This window comes from Bombyx mori, chromosome 20, assembly GCF_030269925.1.
Source record: "Bombyx mori chromosome 20, ASM3026992v2".
Lineage (NCBI taxonomy): Eukaryota > Metazoa > Arthropoda > Insecta > Lepidoptera > Bombycidae > Bombyx > Bombyx mori.
Genome location: NC_085126.1, coordinates 7,653,174 through 7,673,569, shown reverse-complemented (window position 1 = coordinate 7,673,569; position 20,396 = coordinate 7,653,174). Strand labels below are relative to the sequence as shown.

At 36.1% G+C, this 20,396-nt stretch overlaps 1 protein-coding gene across 2 annotated transcripts in view; it reads left to right on the top strand.

Moving 5' to 3' along the window:
- The window catches only part of LOC101740505 (zinc finger protein ubi-d4 A), a 34,832-nt gene that overhangs the window by 8,595 nt on the left and 5,841 nt on the right, over positions 1 to 20,396 (top strand). Inside the window, exons 7-12 of one of the 2 annotated variants that reach the window (XM_012691519.4) lie at positions 6,061 to 6,294; positions 7,809 to 8,011; positions 9,074 to 9,179; positions 15,936 to 16,048; positions 16,850 to 16,990; positions 18,511 to 18,539. In XM_012691519.4, the coding sequence (XP_012546973.2) occupies positions 6,061 to 6,294; positions 7,809 to 8,011; positions 9,074 to 9,179; positions 15,936 to 16,048; positions 16,850 to 16,990; positions 18,511 to 18,519 (806 nt within the window). In that variant the 3' untranslated portion in view covers positions 18,520 to 18,539. The remainder of the gene's footprint in view (positions 1 to 6,060; positions 6,295 to 7,808; positions 8,012 to 9,073; positions 9,180 to 15,935; positions 16,049 to 16,849; positions 16,991 to 18,510; positions 18,540 to 20,396) is intronic. The other variant, XM_004927497.5, reaches the window with a different exon arrangement.

Sequence of the window (20,396 nt, the reverse complement as noted above, 5' to 3'; positions counted from 1 at the left end):
TTCATCAACAAAAAGTTGGGTATTAATTTTTGTGCGCGATGACAGAATCAAAATTACGTAACATACAATAGTAGTGGGATTAAATGATTTCTTTGAAATTAATTTTAACAAGATTTAATTATAGTTGGATTTTTTATTAGACGAAGTCAACTGACGTTTACTGTGTTGTCAGTTTTTGATGAAATAAAAATAGTGTTGTGACAAAGTGAACGATTGAAACAACTCCTGAATTAATGAAATTGCCTCGATTGTCTAGTGAATAGTCGGTGTGCCGAATTGCCGATATCGGGTATGGGGTTCGAATTTTAGGCGTGCTTTGTACATACCAACGAGTTTTCGACGAAATATTATGTTCCTATAGTATCTACCTGTACTGAATACCGAGTGTTTTAAACATTAAGAAAAACATTGCGAGGAAGCTTGTAAGACTGTCCTATTTCCAATACATCATATAGTTGAAATTATTGACGTATAAAATATAACAATTATGGGTAGGTAATGAAAATAAAAAAAACTGATTGTAGTTACGTACTACTAGTAACATATATTGGAGCACTTTAATACAATTTTATTGTAAAATATAAATAATATTCTTTTATAGTTTGAAATTAATGATTAACTCTTCACACTCATTGTTCATTCATGTGATTGAAGGAGAACTGAACGCATCACTATTACTTTAAATATAGCAACATTATTTCACAAACTGACATTAGCAACTGTCAGCTGGCTTCGTCTAATTAAAAATCCGACTATAGTTCGCTTTGTTATCTCACAAAGCTATTTTAGACTTTATATTATTATGAAATAAGTTTTAGTGAATATTATTATTTTATCTCTTACAAAAACATTACATTTCGTGTCGTTTTTTTTTTATCTTTATCACTCACCTCACAGTAAAGTAGAACAGTGAAGTAATGCGATTCTTTTGTGTACACATACAATGAGAAATGTGAATATTAATAATCTATACTAATATTATAAAGAGGAAAGATTTGTTTGTTTGTATTGAATAGGCTCCGAAACTACTGAACCGATTTGAAAAATTCTTTCACTGTTTGGAAGCTACACTATTCCCGAGTGACATAGGCTATAATATTTTTTGAAAAAAATTAGGGATCCTTACTAAAACTCCAATAATGTAACTAAAGGTGTAAAAAAATTACCTAATATATTCATTACATCGCATGTCCTGCGAAAACTATTGATGATAGAATTAAATAATGTACTACGACTTTGTAGAATACATTATCGTGAAAGCATGTCTAAATATTATAGTTATGTCGCAATAAGTGTTCTTTTATTTAAAAAAATAAAACAACGTCAAATATCGTTGAAATTTTTGTTAAAGACCCGAGCGGAGTTGGAGCGGGACGCTAGTATAATATATTCATGTTTTAGTTGATGTGCAATTTTGTGAGATTCAATCTTTTGGATTTTTTAACAATTCAAAAGCAGCTGCTTCGCGAATGAATCTACTGCCGGATCGGAATCGCGACCCGCTGAGAAGATCCGGCGAGAAATCAGTGGGCTGATGCATGGGTTAGGTTGCACGTCTAACTCTTTGTCGAGTTTGACGAGTACGGCTACCGGGGTCCCTAAGCCTGCTCCTAGTGTTAGAGCTGAAGGCGTCTAATGCAAGGGTTATTGGATCTGATGGATCCGTAAGGACGTCTAATCTTTTGGATAGAAGGTTGTGTTTATTATGCGAATGATTGTGGTATTGCAGTATTTCGTTGCTTATTGGATCCCAAAGGCATAGATTCCCAAAAAAAATTATGGAAAACAAATAATAATTGTTTTTTCTTTTCCCTATTGCGTTTGACGATTACGATCGACTGAGGTAGAATGGTCTACCGAATCTGTGCGTCATGCATATCGGTAATTCAGCAGATTTTTTTTTTAAACTGAAAAACGACGTAAGCGACCATCCTTTGATATTTCAACTGTTCTTCTTTTCAATAAATCTGTGAGAGATATAGAACTCATCTTTGAACGCACCATGATTGGCTTTTGTGTGTGTTCCTTCGACTCATCTGTCTGTGATAGTTTTTATTTATTTATATTTTCGTTTTTTTTTTTTTTTGTAAGACTAGCGATGCGGTGTTGCTTTGCTTCGAAGGGCTTGAGATTGGATGGATTACACTCGCAAATTGACAACGTCAATACGTATAAAGTCGGTAATGAGTTTAGATGATGTACTGTCGTCAACTGTACTGTACCCGATACCATTGGCCACTTGGTATATTCAGATTTATCAAACCTAATCGATCCGCTAGAAAAGGAAAATCATAATTACGTATTGATCTTTCATGGCAGTCGTTTTGTAATAAGAAAATCGAAACGCGCGTCGGTCAAAAATATTTTAATACAGTTTTATCACAGTGTAATTTCTTTTAATTTAGAGATTGAGTTAAAAGTTTTTAGAAGTTTGGTATAATATACTCTTATGTGCGACCGTTATGTGCACATTAAGTATATTTAAAAAAGACCCATTAAAGCAACTAATCGCAATGGTGAAATTACGCATATTTATAGTGACCGATCCATCTGTATTCTTTTTAAACAATGACATTTTTAAACCATTTTTTTTTTTCTAGAATTCGATTTAAATATGAAATGATATTTTATTTCACAGTATTACACAGCATAAGGTTTTACTTTATTCATCCTTAACATCACAATTTAAAATTTTGTTTGTATATATTTTTTTTTTATTACTATTTATAAATCACGAATTGAATTGATTTGCACATAGGTTTAGTTAAACTAAAGAGTCGAGCCGTTGGTTGTCACTTTTTAATATTTCTCAAAAACATTTAAATGGGACTGTACTATAGGAGTCTCTAGCGGTGACTTTGGCGGGTTGTTAGTTCGCCAAAATATCCGCTTGAGTGAGCGAAGCAAACGATTTTTTTGTCAACTCAGTGCTAAATCAATTTCCAATCTTTAAACAAGCAGAAAACAATATCTATTTAACTTAACAAAACCACAAATGTTTGTTGTGTTATTGAGTGCTGAATTTTTGGAAATCCGCAATGTATAACATAGTCAAATATTTGCCGACCCTTTGTTGCGAGGTCAGTGACCTGCGGAATTGTTTTGTTTTTATAGAAAATATCAAATTTTAAAACGTTTTTCTTTTCTTTCTTTCTGTACCGTCGTGCCAGAATCGCGTGCTCTAACACTTGTTTATGTATTTCGGCACCGGTTCCCAAATTGGCGATTATTTGTATAAATAAAACGTCTCTAGATAATATTGATTTTCGAATGTTATATCCTTATTAAACAATGTTTATTCCGGTGTTGTTTGACAGTGGTCGTAGTGAGATAGCCGCTGCATCGTTACTCAATCCAATCCACGCTCATAATGTGTTCAAATAATGAGATCAGTATACGAAATGTCTTTCCGGTGTGGAAGTTGATCAATTTCAAATTAAATGTTCAAGTTATTAACTCACATTATTATTTTATTCGACTATTGTGACATCCCTAATGTAAGGTTGAGAAGCGATGGAAAAAATAGCTCGGAAATCTTGCTCTTTCATTCGACCAAATGGCTCTGTATGTTTAGTGAATCGTATTTTTAATTGTTTGTGATTAATGTTATTTGTAGTCGTAATAATTATTTTTCATTATGTTATTGCACGAGCGTCTCGCGTTGGATAATTAGGTGATAAACGTTATACTTAGATCCGAATTACAGTTGCGTTCAAGAAAAGTCGGACACTCCGAAATATCTTTTAACACTTATCTAATTAGAATAAATTGAAATTCTAAAGGTATAAATGGAGAATTCTAAACACAGATCTGTTTCCTCCCCCCTTGTATTGCTGACACATTCGATCGCGCACTAAATACAATTGTTTCTGGCTCAATTCAGTGAGTAAGTTTAGACATATTGTATTCCCAGTTATTCTCAAAGTCACTAATTTGATGTTGTGATTTGTATTTCCGTTTGTTTGCCTTGGTAAGTTTATTGGTGATTTATTGTCTTCGTTAATGACATGGTCGATACTGGAATTGAATCTGCTTGTACGTTAGAAAGTCAGAAAACAAAGTGTTAGCCAAATTTTTACAATTTAATGCTCACTTGAGTGAAGCCGGTTTCTGTTTACGAAGCATTCTGTCCGATCTTTTCGCGAATGTAAATGTATAGAATATATCACCCAAAGATTGTTATGAATTTATACAAGAATATTTATGTTGGATAAAGTAATAAAAACAAAAAAAAAAAAAAAAACTTATATGTTCACGTATCATTTATGAAACTGTTTGTATTGATATGACTGAGAAACTTGGATCAGTTGATGCTAGATTTCACTGAGAATGCAAGGAATAGATGATAATTGTCTTACTCATAATTTTTTTAGGGTTTTTTTTATTTATTAAAATAAGTATTTAAATGTTAATTTACTGTAGTGTGCTGGCTGTTTGAATTCATAATAAAAAGAAGACTAATTGATTATTGAGTTCCGGGTCTGACACAGATGCATGGGGATCAAGAAATGTGCATCCATGCAGACTCAGAAGATTAACTGTGTTCTGGCCTTATTCAAAAATTGACAAAGAAGTTCACGTTTTAGAAGATATGAAAGATCCTAAATATAGTATAATATAATTTGTACTTATGGCTCTTTTCGTTTGGGTAATGCGTTGTGCTATTAATCCTTCCAATATGTCCTCGCTGCAAGACTTGACAATGAATGGCTTTAAAGAAATCTGCTTCGAGTGCAAATATAAAATAGATCGTTGTTTTGGAGATAATTCGAAGTGAAATCTATTTCAACATAATGATATAATTTGATTTGTTTTGTGTGTAGTACATATTATATTGCATATCAGTCGTATTTAAACGGGCGGATCCAGTGATTTGAAGTCATCAATCAAACGTGTCCCGCGGGCGCCTGCGTTCTCATAACCGAATATAATGACACCACGACGGGTTCGGCTTTCCAACGTGTAGCTCGCAATATACGTATTAGAACGCTAGTTTTTTTAAATTCACTGGTATCTTTCGAGTCTTTAATTGAACCAGAAATATCGAACTACCCGCAATTTGATAGTTTAGAGAAAATGGTTTTATGCTTGTTCGAATAAATTCTCTACCTACCCTCAATAGCGTTCGAATACGGTATAGTTTGACTACGCTGCCGCTTGTATTGATTGATGACGGATAATTATTGGAAGGCTGTTATAAAAGAGTGCCGTGTTACTACCGTCGTGGCGCCTCCTATATTCTGTTGTGATGACGTGGGCCCTTTAAAAAACCTTTATTAAATTTGAAAAAAAAAAAACCTACTAAACAACGTTAGCTGACGGAGGCATCACGAACGGTAAGTGTACTGTTGTAATATGAGTTTGGATGCGGGAGAACGTTGCCTCTAATGTTTTATATGCTATACGTTATTGTTATGTTTAATAGGATTTTGGGTCTTATGACCATGTTTATTTAAGGTGAAATTTGAACGGTAATATTTTTCTGCATCCAAAACATTTGATTTCATTCAAAGTATTAGGCCTTGTCCGCATTGCGATATTTCAACGCACGTTTTTTTTTCTCGTAATTCTGTAACACATTTAATATAGAAGTAGCCGTACTGACGATAAAAAAAAAATCGTGCGGGAAAAAAATGTGTGACTTGATGAAAATTGATCGCGAAGCGGTGCCATTTATCTCGGCGCGAATATTTTGTACCGTATAAAGTGAGTACGGATATGCTATTCGCACTGCGGAATAAGATTCGCGCGTTTCGCTCAGTTTCTTGGGTCTCAATGCCGTAAGTGAGTGAATCCAATGTTCATGACATATTTTGATACGTGTTACGCCGCCTTAGTGTTAGATAAATTAAAATTTTAGTTCTATTGTCCATTTTACACGTGCGCCTCAGCCGAGAACTGAATTACGACTGACGAAAAATAATAGGAGATTTTATTCGCAGTTCCGATCGCGGAATTTAATACGCGAGAATAAAAACCTCGCGGTGAAATATCGCTGTGTGGACAGGCCCTTAAAGCGTTTGTGGACGCATTAAATTTTATATTGTTATATATATGCAGTGTGCGGTGCTAAGTACAAAACTCGCGCCGGCCTCACGTACCACTTCACTCACACGCACAAGGACCCCCCGCCCGGGGCCAGTACGTCGGCGGTCGCGGGCGGCAGCGACGGCGACTCCCGGGACAGCCCGCACGGCACGCCCGCGCCCAACGCGCAATCCGCCCAAGCGCAGCCCGCCACTGAGTACCAGGATAGCTACGTGACGTTCCTGAACAATCCTGCCGCCGGTGCTGGTGAGTTTTGTGGTGGAATTGTGTTTTGTCAGCAGGGTGTATTATGGCTGCCGGAGAGCCGTTATCATAGATAATACACATAAATTAGTTATAGATAAGCAACTCGAGCACTCAACAAAAATGTTTACGGGCGTCGGCCACTAGATGGCTTCGCTTCGATTAGTTTCTCGTTGCTCCCGTAGATGGCTGTAACATATTACATATTATATATTTAAGTTTTAATGAAGGATTTTGTAAATTTTCAGGAACCACAAATTGAGAAAATATAATCAATTTGTATGGTTTTTTTCTGTGTTTAGTTGTACAATAATTAAATGCCTTAACTTTAACAAAATATAAGTTTAGGGGCATCCGCTACAAGATGTCGCTAGTTTCCATACAAAAAAAGTGTGTGTGTCCGCTCCGACGCACGACTGGAGTTTACTGGATATAAAAAATTAAACGAAACAATACGAGAAATAGTTCTATATTACGACAACACGATACACTACAGATTATTAACAAATTAACGAGACACAAAACAAACGACTAACAAATATATGAAAATACAATAATGAGAGAAACGCGCGATCAGTACGAGGCTTTGTGGCGGACTGCCGGCGCAGCAGCCCGGCGTCACCTGCGATACGCATTTCGTGTGACATGCGCAATCAGGCGCATAACGCATTTCGTGTGACGTGCTAGTACGATTTTGGTCCCCATAATTTTCATACCCCGGGCCTATATATGTAAATCGATTCTAAAGGAGTAAACTCCAAAAATATTTGACTGAAAGTACCGTAGTTTCAGGGCCCTGGTCGTTACCTTAATCGAATTTTGGCGGTAGTTATACAAAATTGAGATGCCTGAATCTTGCTAACAACATTAACAAGATAAGTTTGTATATATTATACAAGCTTAGAACATTATTTAGACCGTCGGTCTACCGAGCAATTGCACAAGCTTGGTGGAAGTTCTTCCTTTTTTTGTTACCCCCAAATAATTAAGATTGTGTGTTATTTATTAGTAGGTACTCAAGTTTAAGGATTTATTGTTTTATGATTTATCGATATTACTTTTAACACCAAGTGAGCAGTCAGTCCGTAAATTGTAATAAATAAAATTCTAACGGTAAATATTTAATAAAGTTTGAAAGATTCGTTCTCATCAAAACACTGCCAGTTTTTTTTTTTTATTGCTTAGGTGGGTGGACGAGCTGGTGTTAAGTGTTTACTGGAGCCCATAGACATCTACAACGTAAATGCGACACCCACCTTGAGAAGCTTTAAGGTCTCAAGTATAGTTACAACGGCTGCCCCATCCTTCAAACCGAAACGCATTACTGCTTCACGGCAGAAATAGGCAGGGTGGTGGTACCTACCTGCGCGGGCTCACAAGAGGTCCTACCGCCAGTAAATAATATTTCTACTTACTGTTACATGTCTTATTCTTGGACTTCAGTAATTAACCTCCGGCAGTGTCCTGCGATAGTCGATTATTCTAAAAGCGTTCGTTGTATTTTGTTTTTTATCTAGCTGCTGTAGCGACTCCGCCCGCGCGTCGTCCGACGCCGCCTCCTCGTCCGGCTTCAGCTGACACGTCGAGTTCGGATTCCGCGCACGCTCCGCTCATACCGCCCGCTCCCGCTCCGGTCCCCGCTCCCGCTCCTCCTGTGGTACCGGTGCCGGTCGCGAGCGCCAGCGCCGTTCTGCCGATACTTAAGGAGCCCGAGACTAAGGTAAGTTTTTCAATCAGTAAGTATACAGGTACTGTCGGCATCAATGCGCCTCTTTGAGAAGGCGGCATGACACGAAAACCCTCTTGTCTTGGAAATTACATAATCGATCCTGTGGATCGAATGGTAAACAGTCGACGTCGCCCTAAACACGTCATCTCGGATCCTGCCGATCCACTAACTGACCTGTACGTCTCTTAAGCCTTGTTCGGATTAGGCGAGTATTAGTCGAGTACCGAGTAATTTAGTGGCTAAACTACTCGCTACTGCACAGAAATCGTTCGCATTACGGTCCAGTAGAGTACACAAGTGAGTGGTGTTTTGCAAGATGAACAGGCTGCAACGCAATAGAGTGAATAAACTGATTAAACTAATCGTAATGGCTATTTTGGAAGAGGTGGATGAGGAAATTTCTGTGATTAAGAAAAATAAGTTATGGGTACGAAAATGGATCGATAGAAGAGAGGAAGAGATCCCAAAGAATACTTCGATAGTTTGAGAACGTCCGAAAGTTGTGTGAATTTTCTGTTAACGAAGAAGTTCTGTTGAGAAGTGCCACTAATGAACTGCCACTAATGAACTCGACTAATCAACAGGTTCGGACTTGTTTAGTCAGTAGCCAATGAGCAAGGACGCGTGGTGGGAGGCGCTACTCGCCCGAAAAAATGGATTGACTTGACTTGACTAAATTATTTACTAACCTACTCGACTAAATTTTTGGTGTTCAGACACATTTAGTTATTAAATTACTCGGTACTCGACTAAAATACTCGCCTAGTCCGAACAAGGCTTTAACGCGAGCATGTATAACGTTTTTATTAAGTTTATAACATTAATAAGCAATTATTCCAATAAAAATATTTTTTTTAAAGTTAAATGTACATATTTTTTTTCAAAAATTCGTTAGCTATTTCTCCAAAAGATGTGCTAATAAGCTCAGCACTAAAGGGTCAAAGCGAAGTCTCGATAGATTTATTTAATGAGAATTGTAATTTCTAAATAATGCTCTGACGTTTCGTAATAGAACGGTAGCTTAACTTAACCCTTGTAACAACTTTGCTGCAGGCTTCGCCGTCACCGTACTGCGACTTCTGCCTGGGCGACGACCGCGAGAACCGGAAGACGGGAACTCCCGAGGAGCTGGTCAGCTGCTCGGACTGCGGCCGATCAGGTAAGAAGCGCGGCCGTCCCCGCAACGGGACCCGCCCCAAGTGCTACCACATCGAGAACCGCGTCTGCGAACGTCACAGGCCCCTCCGCGAGAACATCAAGCTGAACGGGGTCGTGGAGATAGTCTCCTCGATGTCGTACTCGGCGGACGACTTCCACAGCTTTGTAACGAAAACCAAACTCCTTAATGACGATTACAATTGCGGGTACCCGGTCTCTCCGCCTTCGTCCCGTCAGAGCCCTAACTACGACTGGGACGTTTGCAAGTGAGGCAGTTAACAGATTCTTTATTGTTTGTTTGTTTGCATGCCGTTTTTTTTTATATATACTGAATGTTAGAAGACCGGTTCCGAAAATGAAGACAGACAGCCTTTGATGATGGGACGGAAAAGAAATCGACCGTGTCTTAAAAGAATAATCATATTTTTAATGCGTTTTGTTAGAATTATTTACGCTCCAACGATAGTTTCACAAAAAAATACATTACTTTACTTAAAAAATAAAAACAGCAATGAAACACAAAATCAAAAACAGCTGATGCTCGGGTCAACGAACGCACGGGCGCGGCGCGGCGAAGACTCGTGCGTTTGCACAAATACTTATTTCCAACATTTGTCTAAATAACTAAATAAACAAAGGTGTCATTAGTACTATCCTCTGTCTTCGTTTTCGAAAGCGGTCTCATAACACCCAGTATATAATAAATAGATCTAAAACTATCTAATTTCATAGATCTAAAATTATGTTATTCGTCAATAGTATTTAGAATGTTGATCCTAAATAGTTTTACTTGTTTTTTAATCGAAATGGGAATATAACGCGTCACAAACAATAAATTATCATGTCAAGTGATTGCTTATTGTCGATTTCTACCAAAGAGGTTTTTTTTTTTAAAGTTGGTATTGTTACCATAAATTTGGAATTGATATAATTGATACATTCCAACCCTTTGAAGGTTATATGAAAATAAATTTGAATTTGTCTAAAAATTAAAATTAACAACGAATTGTATTTTCCAAGAATTCTCATAAAAATCTATAATTAGCTGTTTTCATTTATAATGTTGCCATTTCATAAATTTATAATCGTGATGTTTTTTATATATGCCAAATGAAAATAATTATATTTGTTGTCTGTTAAAATATTTTGATTGAATAGTACAGTTTTCTTAAAAATCTGTGCCTTATATTTTTAAACTGAATTAACGTTTATTAAATGTAAAATTATACAATTTTAAACCAGCTTGTTCATGATTTAGTTGATCGAATTTTTCATTTTGAGATGTTCAAACTAAACTCTTTTTTTATTGTCGGATAGGCGTTTCTGGTGTTCAATAAATGACTTATATTCTATTCAAATTTTGTACACTTTTAAGAACAAAAGTTATTAGTCTAAACACTTAGTGTATTAGGGAAGGAAACAGAATCGTATATGTAAGAAAATGCTGCATAAAAAAGTCTCATTTATCATTAGCAACAATAGATGGTGTTGAGGAATTATATTAACTGGAAGACATAGTTCAAATATGGATTTAGACGCAGATTTGTTAATGTGACAACATTTTGCTTTAGACAATTCATTATATCGGTCCCTTGAGTCTACCTATCTCAATAATATTGTAAGGTATTGGACATGGCAGTAATGGTGCGTCAAGTATTTCTAAAGGACGCATAGGGGGCTAATTTTGGTGTTTTATTTTACATTGCATTTGTTGAGAAAGAGATAATAAGTAATATTCCGTGGTTGAACTAAACATTTAGCGGACGAGTCACAGTCGAGGAGTCAAAGGGTAGTTAGTGGGTTGCCAACCACTGTGATACTCGACTATAAGCTAGCGATGTCGCAGCCAACTAACAAACTGTCCGGCGTATCAAAACTAATACAAATAAACAAATAAAAAAGCAAAAGCTATAATAAATAGTTATGTTTGTCACCAAATATTTGTCGATTGCAACGGCATGAGCATCTCGATCAAACCTTCTCGCAGACCTTCGTAGCTATGTGAAGATGTTTTTTCTCATAAGAAATTCTTTAGGCAGTTCCGTTTTAAAGTTAAGGACAATGCAAATAAAGGTACCCAATCGATTTTCATGGGAGGTGGTGATGCACAGTTTTCTCGAGACGAGAGGTACAATTGTCTGCTGGTGAACTGGTTTTGTGAGGTCCCAACAGGCTTATGCCGTATAGAGATCTCGTCAATAGAATCATTAACTGTGATCTAGAGAAAGAAAGAAAGAAAGAGAGAGAAAAAGAAACATTTCGATCCTTTCTCCTCTTGGGGCCACAACAACTAATTTAATTTAAAGAGATATTTAAATGAATATAGCTTAAAATATATTAAAAAAAACACGTTTTACGTTAGAAAATTAAATCCATTTTTTTTTATATTCGTCATAGTATATACAGGTGTATCTATTCTATGTAACGGAAGTTTCCATATTATTGTCGCCAGTTTCAAGAGGCAAGATTAAATAATAACAATTGCACACCAATGAACGATGATGACTATATAATATTTTTTCTCATTTTGGCCTTTAATCCCAGGACAACTGGAATTAAAATAAAATCATTTAAATTTTAAGTAAAATAGTTATTAGAATTTGGTTTTTTAAAACTATATTTGAATATTAACGTTCAATATCATAACAATTGAGTTTATTTAGATTAATCTCTGAATGTCTATTGCAGTACTTTGATACATTAGTGTTCGATTATAATAAACATGCAACGTTATCCTAGCTTTATCTAGTCATGCTTCACCAAAGTCATTAACATGCCAACAGAACACGCTACTAATAATTTGTTTCTACCATATATTTCGTTACGGTAGATTTTTTAAATTGCAACCCTAGAGTTTTCTAGAGCTTTTTGTACGAAGCACATTAAAAATATTTAATATGAACGTTACCTTTTAGCTTGCGACAGGCGCAATTGGAATTTCTTTTTTCAATACAATCGGTATTATTATTATTTAAAAAAAATATTAATCCAAAGATTATTAAAAAAAAAACTATTCAAAACTAGATTTTATATTAGAAATATGTTTTAAAATAAATTAGTTGATTCTATCATTCCTATAGTTTATATCTCGTTTTCGTTATAATTAGATTTTTAATTATTAGGATTAGGCATATATCGCCTTTTCGCATTAAAAGTGTACAATTTCCAAAAATATTCGAAATTGAGTTAATATGCGTAAACATTTGGTATCACCGGTATTTTTCTCATAAATACTGTCAAAAGAGCGTAGTTTAATTTTTTTTTTTTTTTTAGTTTACTTATGTTTTGACTACTATTAACAAAATTATTACATAATTTTATCTTACTTTAAAAAACAGATAATGTAACTGGTAAAAAATAAAAATGTTACAAAGACGATTAATATTGAAAATATTACATGTTCAACCTTTAAAACACTCTCCTGTAAAATCAGTAAGTTTTGAGGTTATACAGTTTTAATGCAAGAAGTCGAATATAATAAAAACATAATTATTTTAAAAGCTGAAATGTAAAAATAATAACTAGTTCTATGTTTCGAATGTGACAAATAATTTAAGCAGAATACATACTCCGTTATTAACTACGAATTTGATTTCTTTCGACACTCTCTTGGCGTGTTGGCCGTGGCCAGAAACGGCCGGTCAAACCCGAAATGTGTGTTTTAACGAAGATGTCAAAATTGCAAGAGCTTTTAGTGTTAAGTAAAAATATATAATCATAATTTGTATTTGAGGTAAGCAACAAGCAATGTAGGTTAATATTATATCGAAAAATCTATTAAAGATAATGTTTCCAAACAGTACTCACAAATGATGCTGCTGTATTTTGGCTTAGAAATTTTAGCAAAGAATCAAGATGGTCACGGTGCGATAGTATTCTGAGGGATTGTTCCGAGATCACTTAACCCGGCGTGAGTGAGGTGGGGTATGTCATACCCGCGAAGTTTTTAAACGCAAATTGTTTAATGTTATTGTTGCTATACGAGTCCCGCTGTTGCAGTAGCTGGAGGTAAGGGTGCGGGGACCGAGGTGCGGTATTGAGTTCAATGTTGCCCGGGGGCGACTGGCGTATATATGTATCAAAAATGCTAATCACAAAATTATATAAAAAAAAAATACATTCATGATTCGGGTATCTCATACCCACCTCGTAGCGGGTGTAACAATTTCTCACCTTATTCACGCCGACTATCTTGAGCCGTTCGTCCACAGTTTTCAGACTTGGAGACGTACCATCTGTCATTAGAATCAATTCCACGATGTTTCCAGAGCGCTATGACATGTCCTTGTACATACTAGGTTTGAGGGGAGTCCCCAATGATGGGCAGCTGTTTGGCTGTCCCTGGCATTTCTGATGTCCATGAACTATGGTAGTTAATCATGATCCGATAGATAGGCCATATGCTCACGTGCCTACGATAGCAAAATAACGTTTTTGATAATATTAGAAACCTATAAATAACATTCTAGATCCAATTTGTCAATATTAGTCGCTAAGAAACTAAATAACTTTTTTTCATAATTACAATATTTTCACATATCCTTTTTGTACTTAAAATATGTTTTAGATGTTGTAAAAATATAATTGATGATTTTAAAAGAAACTGATTAAAGACATTAAAAAATCACTCCGATACGTTTTCTAAATGTTATCAATGTGCTAATATCAAATATTACTTCTGGATACAAAGAAATTATGTGTTGAATATGTGCCTTAAGCATTGAAAGTTTGAATTTTCTTTTATTACAAAACGATTACATTTTTAAAATTTAAAATGTGTATTAAACTCTTGAAAATTTATATGTGTGATAATGTTGGAATATATGTTTGTTATCTAATAATTTAAAAAAGTGTATATATGTTGAAAAACATTAAAAACTTTTGACAATGTTAACATCATAGACATTAACAACTTTTTAAAATGAAAGATATACACCATGTTGAATTATATTTTATAGAATTAGTATGATTATAATTATGTAAGCAAATAATTCGTGATATCTGATTTATTTGATACTTTTATTAATTTGTTTTTAGTTTTAAAACGATTTCTATATCCATTTTGTTTATGATTTTTTTTATCTAGCAATAAAACTAGAATTATAACTATGAAAAAAAATAACAGATAGAATGGATATAGACATATCTATTATAATACATATTAACTATCTTGAGTCAACTGGTTTTATAGGCGGCAGTCTATCTTGTAGTTACAAATATGAAACTGTGCGATTTTAAACATTGTTTTTAAAATTATATTTGATCGAAAAATTGACTATAGATTACCGCCTTGGAAACAAAAATACTCGCTGAGTATAATTTTATATCGAATAACCATAGATTAATATATATTAATTTAAAACGTCAAGTATCAAAATTGCTTGTAGGGAAGTGCATTCACCCAAAGATATATCTTTCTTGTTTTTTTTTTTTTTTGTTTATTCGTTCATAATTCAAATTATACCTTTATATTACTTAGTTTAAGCCCCGAAAAGTTTGTTTATTGAAATGTTGTTTAATTTGTATGTTTTTTTTTTCTTTTTTTTTGGAAAATATAAATAGTTTTTCGACATCGATGCAAAGTTTTTCATTGATTGTGCTGAAGAATAGTGAAATATAAGTGCACTTCCTTACGACTGCCGTTTTTACTTCTCTACAATAATCTTATACCAGTCAATAATTTATGAATAGATTCACTTTTTTTTTTTTTTTTGTCGCATTAATGTCGATGTTATTTTTTTTATTTCACTATTGTTCGGCACATACATTTTTACCCCGATTTTCTTTTTATTCCGATGTAAAAAAAAAAAAAGAAAAGAAGTGTTGCTTGGAGATTAATCTGGAACGAGGTAAGAAAATGCTATGTGCCTTTCAATACGTGATATAAAATAGGTATTATTTGTATTGTCGTAAAATAATTATGCTGTAGATAACGCCTTGATTGGCGCTGCCCATGGGCCCTAAGATAGCGTTGAAAATAGAGTTGAAACTTTTATGTTAATTTAGTTAGTGTATTTATATATAACAAAAAACCAATTTATTGCCACTACCGTATTCTCCCAGTAGACTATGTTAGCAGTTCTTATTTCAATACGTTACAAAATATATGTTTGTTCGTAATTGACGCCTTCGCTTATGGCTTATCTGACTTCCTTGAGATTTTGTACAATTGTTACTGGAACTTTGGGAAGGACCTTGTCATATACCACTAAAGCACAACAGGTGGCGTGCGTGTAACTTTTACTGGTATTTATATCGTAGCTTGGCTAGTATTGAACTGTCCTGTCAGATCCCCTGGATCCACTGTCGGTGCTTTTAGGCTCTTCAAACACCGGTCACCGTTCGAGCGAACTAACCCATAGACACAGCCCATTAAGTTTCACGCCGAATCTTCTCAGTGGGTCGCGATTCCGATCCTATGGTAGATTCTGCGAATCATTGCTCTTACTAAGGCTAGTGTTAGCAAATTGTCTCAGGTTAAACCCGTTAGCTCACATAGTCCCCTAGGCTACCAGCGAATATATATATATATATATATATAGTTGTTAGTACGGGAGCTAGCAACGTTTGAAAAGTAAGAATTTGAGGTTCGCACTAACGAACGCAATCGCTACCACCACCCAGACTCTAACCGAAAGAGCAAGAAGGACGACATATCACAAAATCAGTTGACCTGAAATTCTTACTTTTCAAACGTTGCTAGCTCCTATACTATGTTGCCGTTTTTTTTTTAATAATGTTGTTTTTCTTACATCAGGCCACCCCACTTGTCTCCAGTTCACCGTGAACATGATAGTGTCGGTGCGGAAGTACCGATGGCAGTGTATCGAGTGCAAGTGTTGTTCCGTGTGCGGCACGAGCGATAACGATGTGAGTACCTTGTGCCGACAGGTGCAAGGCGTAGGGCTGCCACCTTTACCCCGAATCCTGATGAGAGCCAGTCACCCTCGACGCCCTAGACACGTCCGCCCACTAAGTTTCTCGCCGGATCTTCTCAGTGGGTCGCGTTTCCGATCCGGTGGTAGATTCTGCGAAGCACTGCTCTTGCTAGGGTTAGTGTTAGCAACACTGCGGTTTGAGCCCCGTGAACTCACTTACTAGTTAAGGTTACGTTGAAAGGCTCAAGGCTATATGCTTAGGTAGGAAAAGAAAGACACGTCCTTACGGATCCATCAGATCCAATAACCCTTGCATTGGACGCCTTCAACTCTAATACAAAGCCGCTGAAGGTAACTTCTCGGGATTCTCCAAAAAGTCCACTGAAAAAGTCTCAGCAAATTACCACCATTTTACTGAGATTATATTTCATCCCATATCTATTTTATGTCATGTTTCATATTAATCAACTTCATTTCATTTCATAATAATGTAATATTTCATATAAAAAGGTTTTTATTAAAATTAAAATAAGACGTGACCTCATGTTGTCTGCCCCATACGGCTGCCCCATCCTTCAAACCGAAACGCATTACTGCTTCACGGCAGAAATAGGTAGGGTGGTGGTACCTACCCGCGCGGACTCACAAGACATCCTACCACCAGTAAAAACTAAGCTACACCTAAACTAAGCTTTAAATGATTGATATTGATATTGGTAATGTCGACGGCTGTCCTCTCCCGTCACACGAGTCCCTAAAGACCCGTGTATCAGTAAACGAATATCGGATCTAGGACCAGCTGTTGTTCTGTGACGACTGCGACCGCGGCTACCACATGTACTGCCTGGCGCCGCCGCTCGACACGCCGCCGGAGGGCTCGTGGTCCTGCGCGCTCTGCATCAAGGAGTTCCACCAGCCCAGGGTCGCTCTGCAGGTACGTAACGAAACCGATAACGGTACGAGTTTGTAATGTCCGGTGAGGTTGACCCGAGCCGTCAGACAAAGCTGCGTTGAATCATGTTTGTGGACTTGTAATTAGAGATGAAACGGATTTTTTTTTATTGCTTAGATGGGTACACGAGCTCATAACCCACCTGGTATTAAGTGGTTACTGGAGCCCATAGACGTCTACAACAAAAACGCACCACCCGCCCTCAGTATAGTTACAACGGCTGCCCCACCCTTGAAACCGAAACGCATTACTTCACGGCAGAAATAGGCGGGGTAGTGGTACCTACTCGCGCGGACTCACAAGAGGTCCTACCACAATCCGGTATCCGGCCTATCCGGCTATGTTTTCACTATCCAGCCGGATACCGGATAGCAAATCAATATCCGGCCGGATTTCGTATAGTAAAATTTAAGAAAAACTCATAGTTAAACAAAGGGCAAATAATACCACAATAGGTTATTGACAACTTTTATTTTTATAACGTCAAAAGTCAACACGTCAAAAGTGATTGTTTTATTAATTAGTTTGTTTAATACTCAAAAGTAACAAGTGGCAAATTTTGGTGAACGAATACCAAATCGTCGTCTTACCGAGTCGTCGCGATCTCCGCTCACGACGACACCCAAACGGGCACGAATATTTCCGAAAGGGCCGAATATTCGGTATCCGGTATCCTGCCAAAACACTATCCGTTTCATCTCCACTTATAATTGTAAGCTTCAAAAGTTGATGCCGCAAAAAGTTCGTTTTCGTGAATTCCCCTCCAATTGATCGTCACCTAGCCCCTTGGCTAGGTGGTGCGATGACCTCCGCACGGTGGCCGGCAAGAAGTGGATGAGGAGAGCCGCAGACCGTGCTCAGTGGTGTGGATTGGGAGAGGCCTATGTCCAGCAGTGGACGTCTGTGGGCTGTTGATGATGATGATGATGATCGTCAAGGTTCTGTTTAGTAGTGTGTACATATATTGCGCATACGCTTTTATTTCTAGGACTCTTATTTTCTCTTATAAATATGATGACCAAAAAACTTCAGCTATTTGAGTGAAGTAATCTTTATTGAGGCTCAATTAATTAAAAAAAACATCGAATTGTTGACGTTAATACCAAATAAAACGCACCTTAAATTACAAAGATAAGAAATGTCGCTTAAACCAAATACTCTTTCAACCCTTGAAATTTTTTTTTTTTATTGCATAGATTGTTGGACGAGCTCACAGCCCACCTGGTGTTAAGTGGTTACTGGGGCCCATAGACATCCACAACGTAATTGCGCCACCCACCTTGAGATATAAGTTCTAAGGTCTCAGTATAGTTACAACGGCTGCCCCACTCTTCAAACCGAAACGCATTACTGCTTCACGACAGAAATAGGCGGGGTGGTGGTACCCACTCGCGCGGACTCACAAGAGGTCCTACCACCAGTAATTGATATAATAATAGCCAGTGATATAATAATAAGGAAAAAAATCGTTTTTAAATTATTTTTCTTTTTTGACTTTGCAGGTACAATAAGATTGACAGGGAGTTGAACGGTGTGTATGTACGTGAATTGTACGAAGTAGTTCTAACGCGCGGTGCAGTTTGTATCTTGTCATAGATTAATTAAGCGACAAATCGATACGTACAGTGTTGCCATAGTTGTGTACACTTAGTTTTAGGGTTGCCAGATGCGAATCGATTTTTTTTTAACGCCGATTTTTTTATATTTGCGTTCTTGTGGCTGGAAAAGATCGATTAGCATTAATTTAATTCTGTTTAAGGTTAATAATTTGATTTTGCGTATTAATGCTCTTTTCTACCTCCACCGGTGCTTACTTTTTTTTTTAAACTTCACATTTCCCAATAATTATCGGAAATTCAATCTTAAATCGAGAGGTTGAAAGGCTATATGCGATGCACATTGAATATAATTTTTCATTTTGTTTGAGCACCAATGATTTTTACGTAATGCGTAATGTCGGATCGATATTCGTGCATTTCTCCTTCTGTATAGTTATTATGAAGGAATCTCCTATAAAGGAGTATAAAGGAGGTTTAAAATACACAATAAATCGGTAATAAAATCGTAAGATGTCCAGGCTTGCCTTAATTTGTGGCTACTCTTGCCTATGAAATATTGCCTATATGCTACATTTAAAAAAAAACTACCACGCATTAAAAAAAAAACGAGAAACTAAAAGGCCTTCTAAATTTAAAATTCTGTTAAATAAAAAAAATCGTATCGCTACTTTTAGATTACGATTTTGTTTTTTGGTAGTTTCTCAGTAATCAACGCCCGTTAGGTCGTTTTTACGAAAGCAATTTATAGGTCACGATAAAACTAGACGATGCGATCTCTGTTTTTTCGTGAGTATTGATTATATGTACTGATCTAGAAGAGCAACGCTCGAAGTTATAAAGTCAAATCAGAGTCGCGAAAATCAAAAGGGTTCCGAATAAATTCTGATTTTGAACGTTGTACCAAAGAAATGATAAAACATAATAAGTAAATAAAAAATAAAAAAAACATTCCATGACCTTTCTGCTTACTGAGTATTAAATTTAAATAATTTTTGGTTATGGTACTGTCAGTAGAGTAACAATTTCATTTAATAATATAACATATATCGTTTCTTTAATATTTTCATTGCATAAATGGCTGTACGATCTGGTGAGTGCTCACTGAAGCCCGTACAACGTGAATGTCTTCACCCGCCTTGAGACATGAGGTCTAAGTCTCGTATTATGCCCCACCATGTAAACAGAAACAAATAACTACTTCGTGGCAGAATATAGACAGGGGAAAACTGTAGACATAGGACTCGTGTCTCAAGATGGGTGACGCTATTGACGTAATAAATGTCTATGAGCACTGGTGACCACTTAAAATCGTGTTGGTTATTAGATCGTCCACAATAAAAAAAGTTTGGCGGTTACTGTCCGTGCGAGCGCACAAGATACCATGCTAGCAGCAACATAATTAAATTATACAAATATTATAGTACAGCTTGCACAAAAATCTAGATTGTTTTATCACATACTTTTGAAATAAAAAAAAGGGTCTTTAGTGATTTATGTTGCCAATTGTAACTACGACTATTCAGAGTTCCGACAAGCAAGACACTCATCATCATAAACTGTAATTTCAATTATTTACCTAAATAATGCTTGGCTCCATTTTGCATATTCACATTCAGATGAAATCTAGAAAAGTATTTCTCGAAAATCGGTGTAAATACGTAAATATATTTGTGTTTAATTTAATGTTGGTGTAGGTTAATTAACTTTAAAATGTTACCTAAGTGAATGTACGTAAAACATGTTTGAACAACTTTGTTTTTTTAAAATAAGAAATCTAGTGTTGTCTCCCTCGCACTCGTGACGACATAATGAGCAGTCTTCTTTTTATA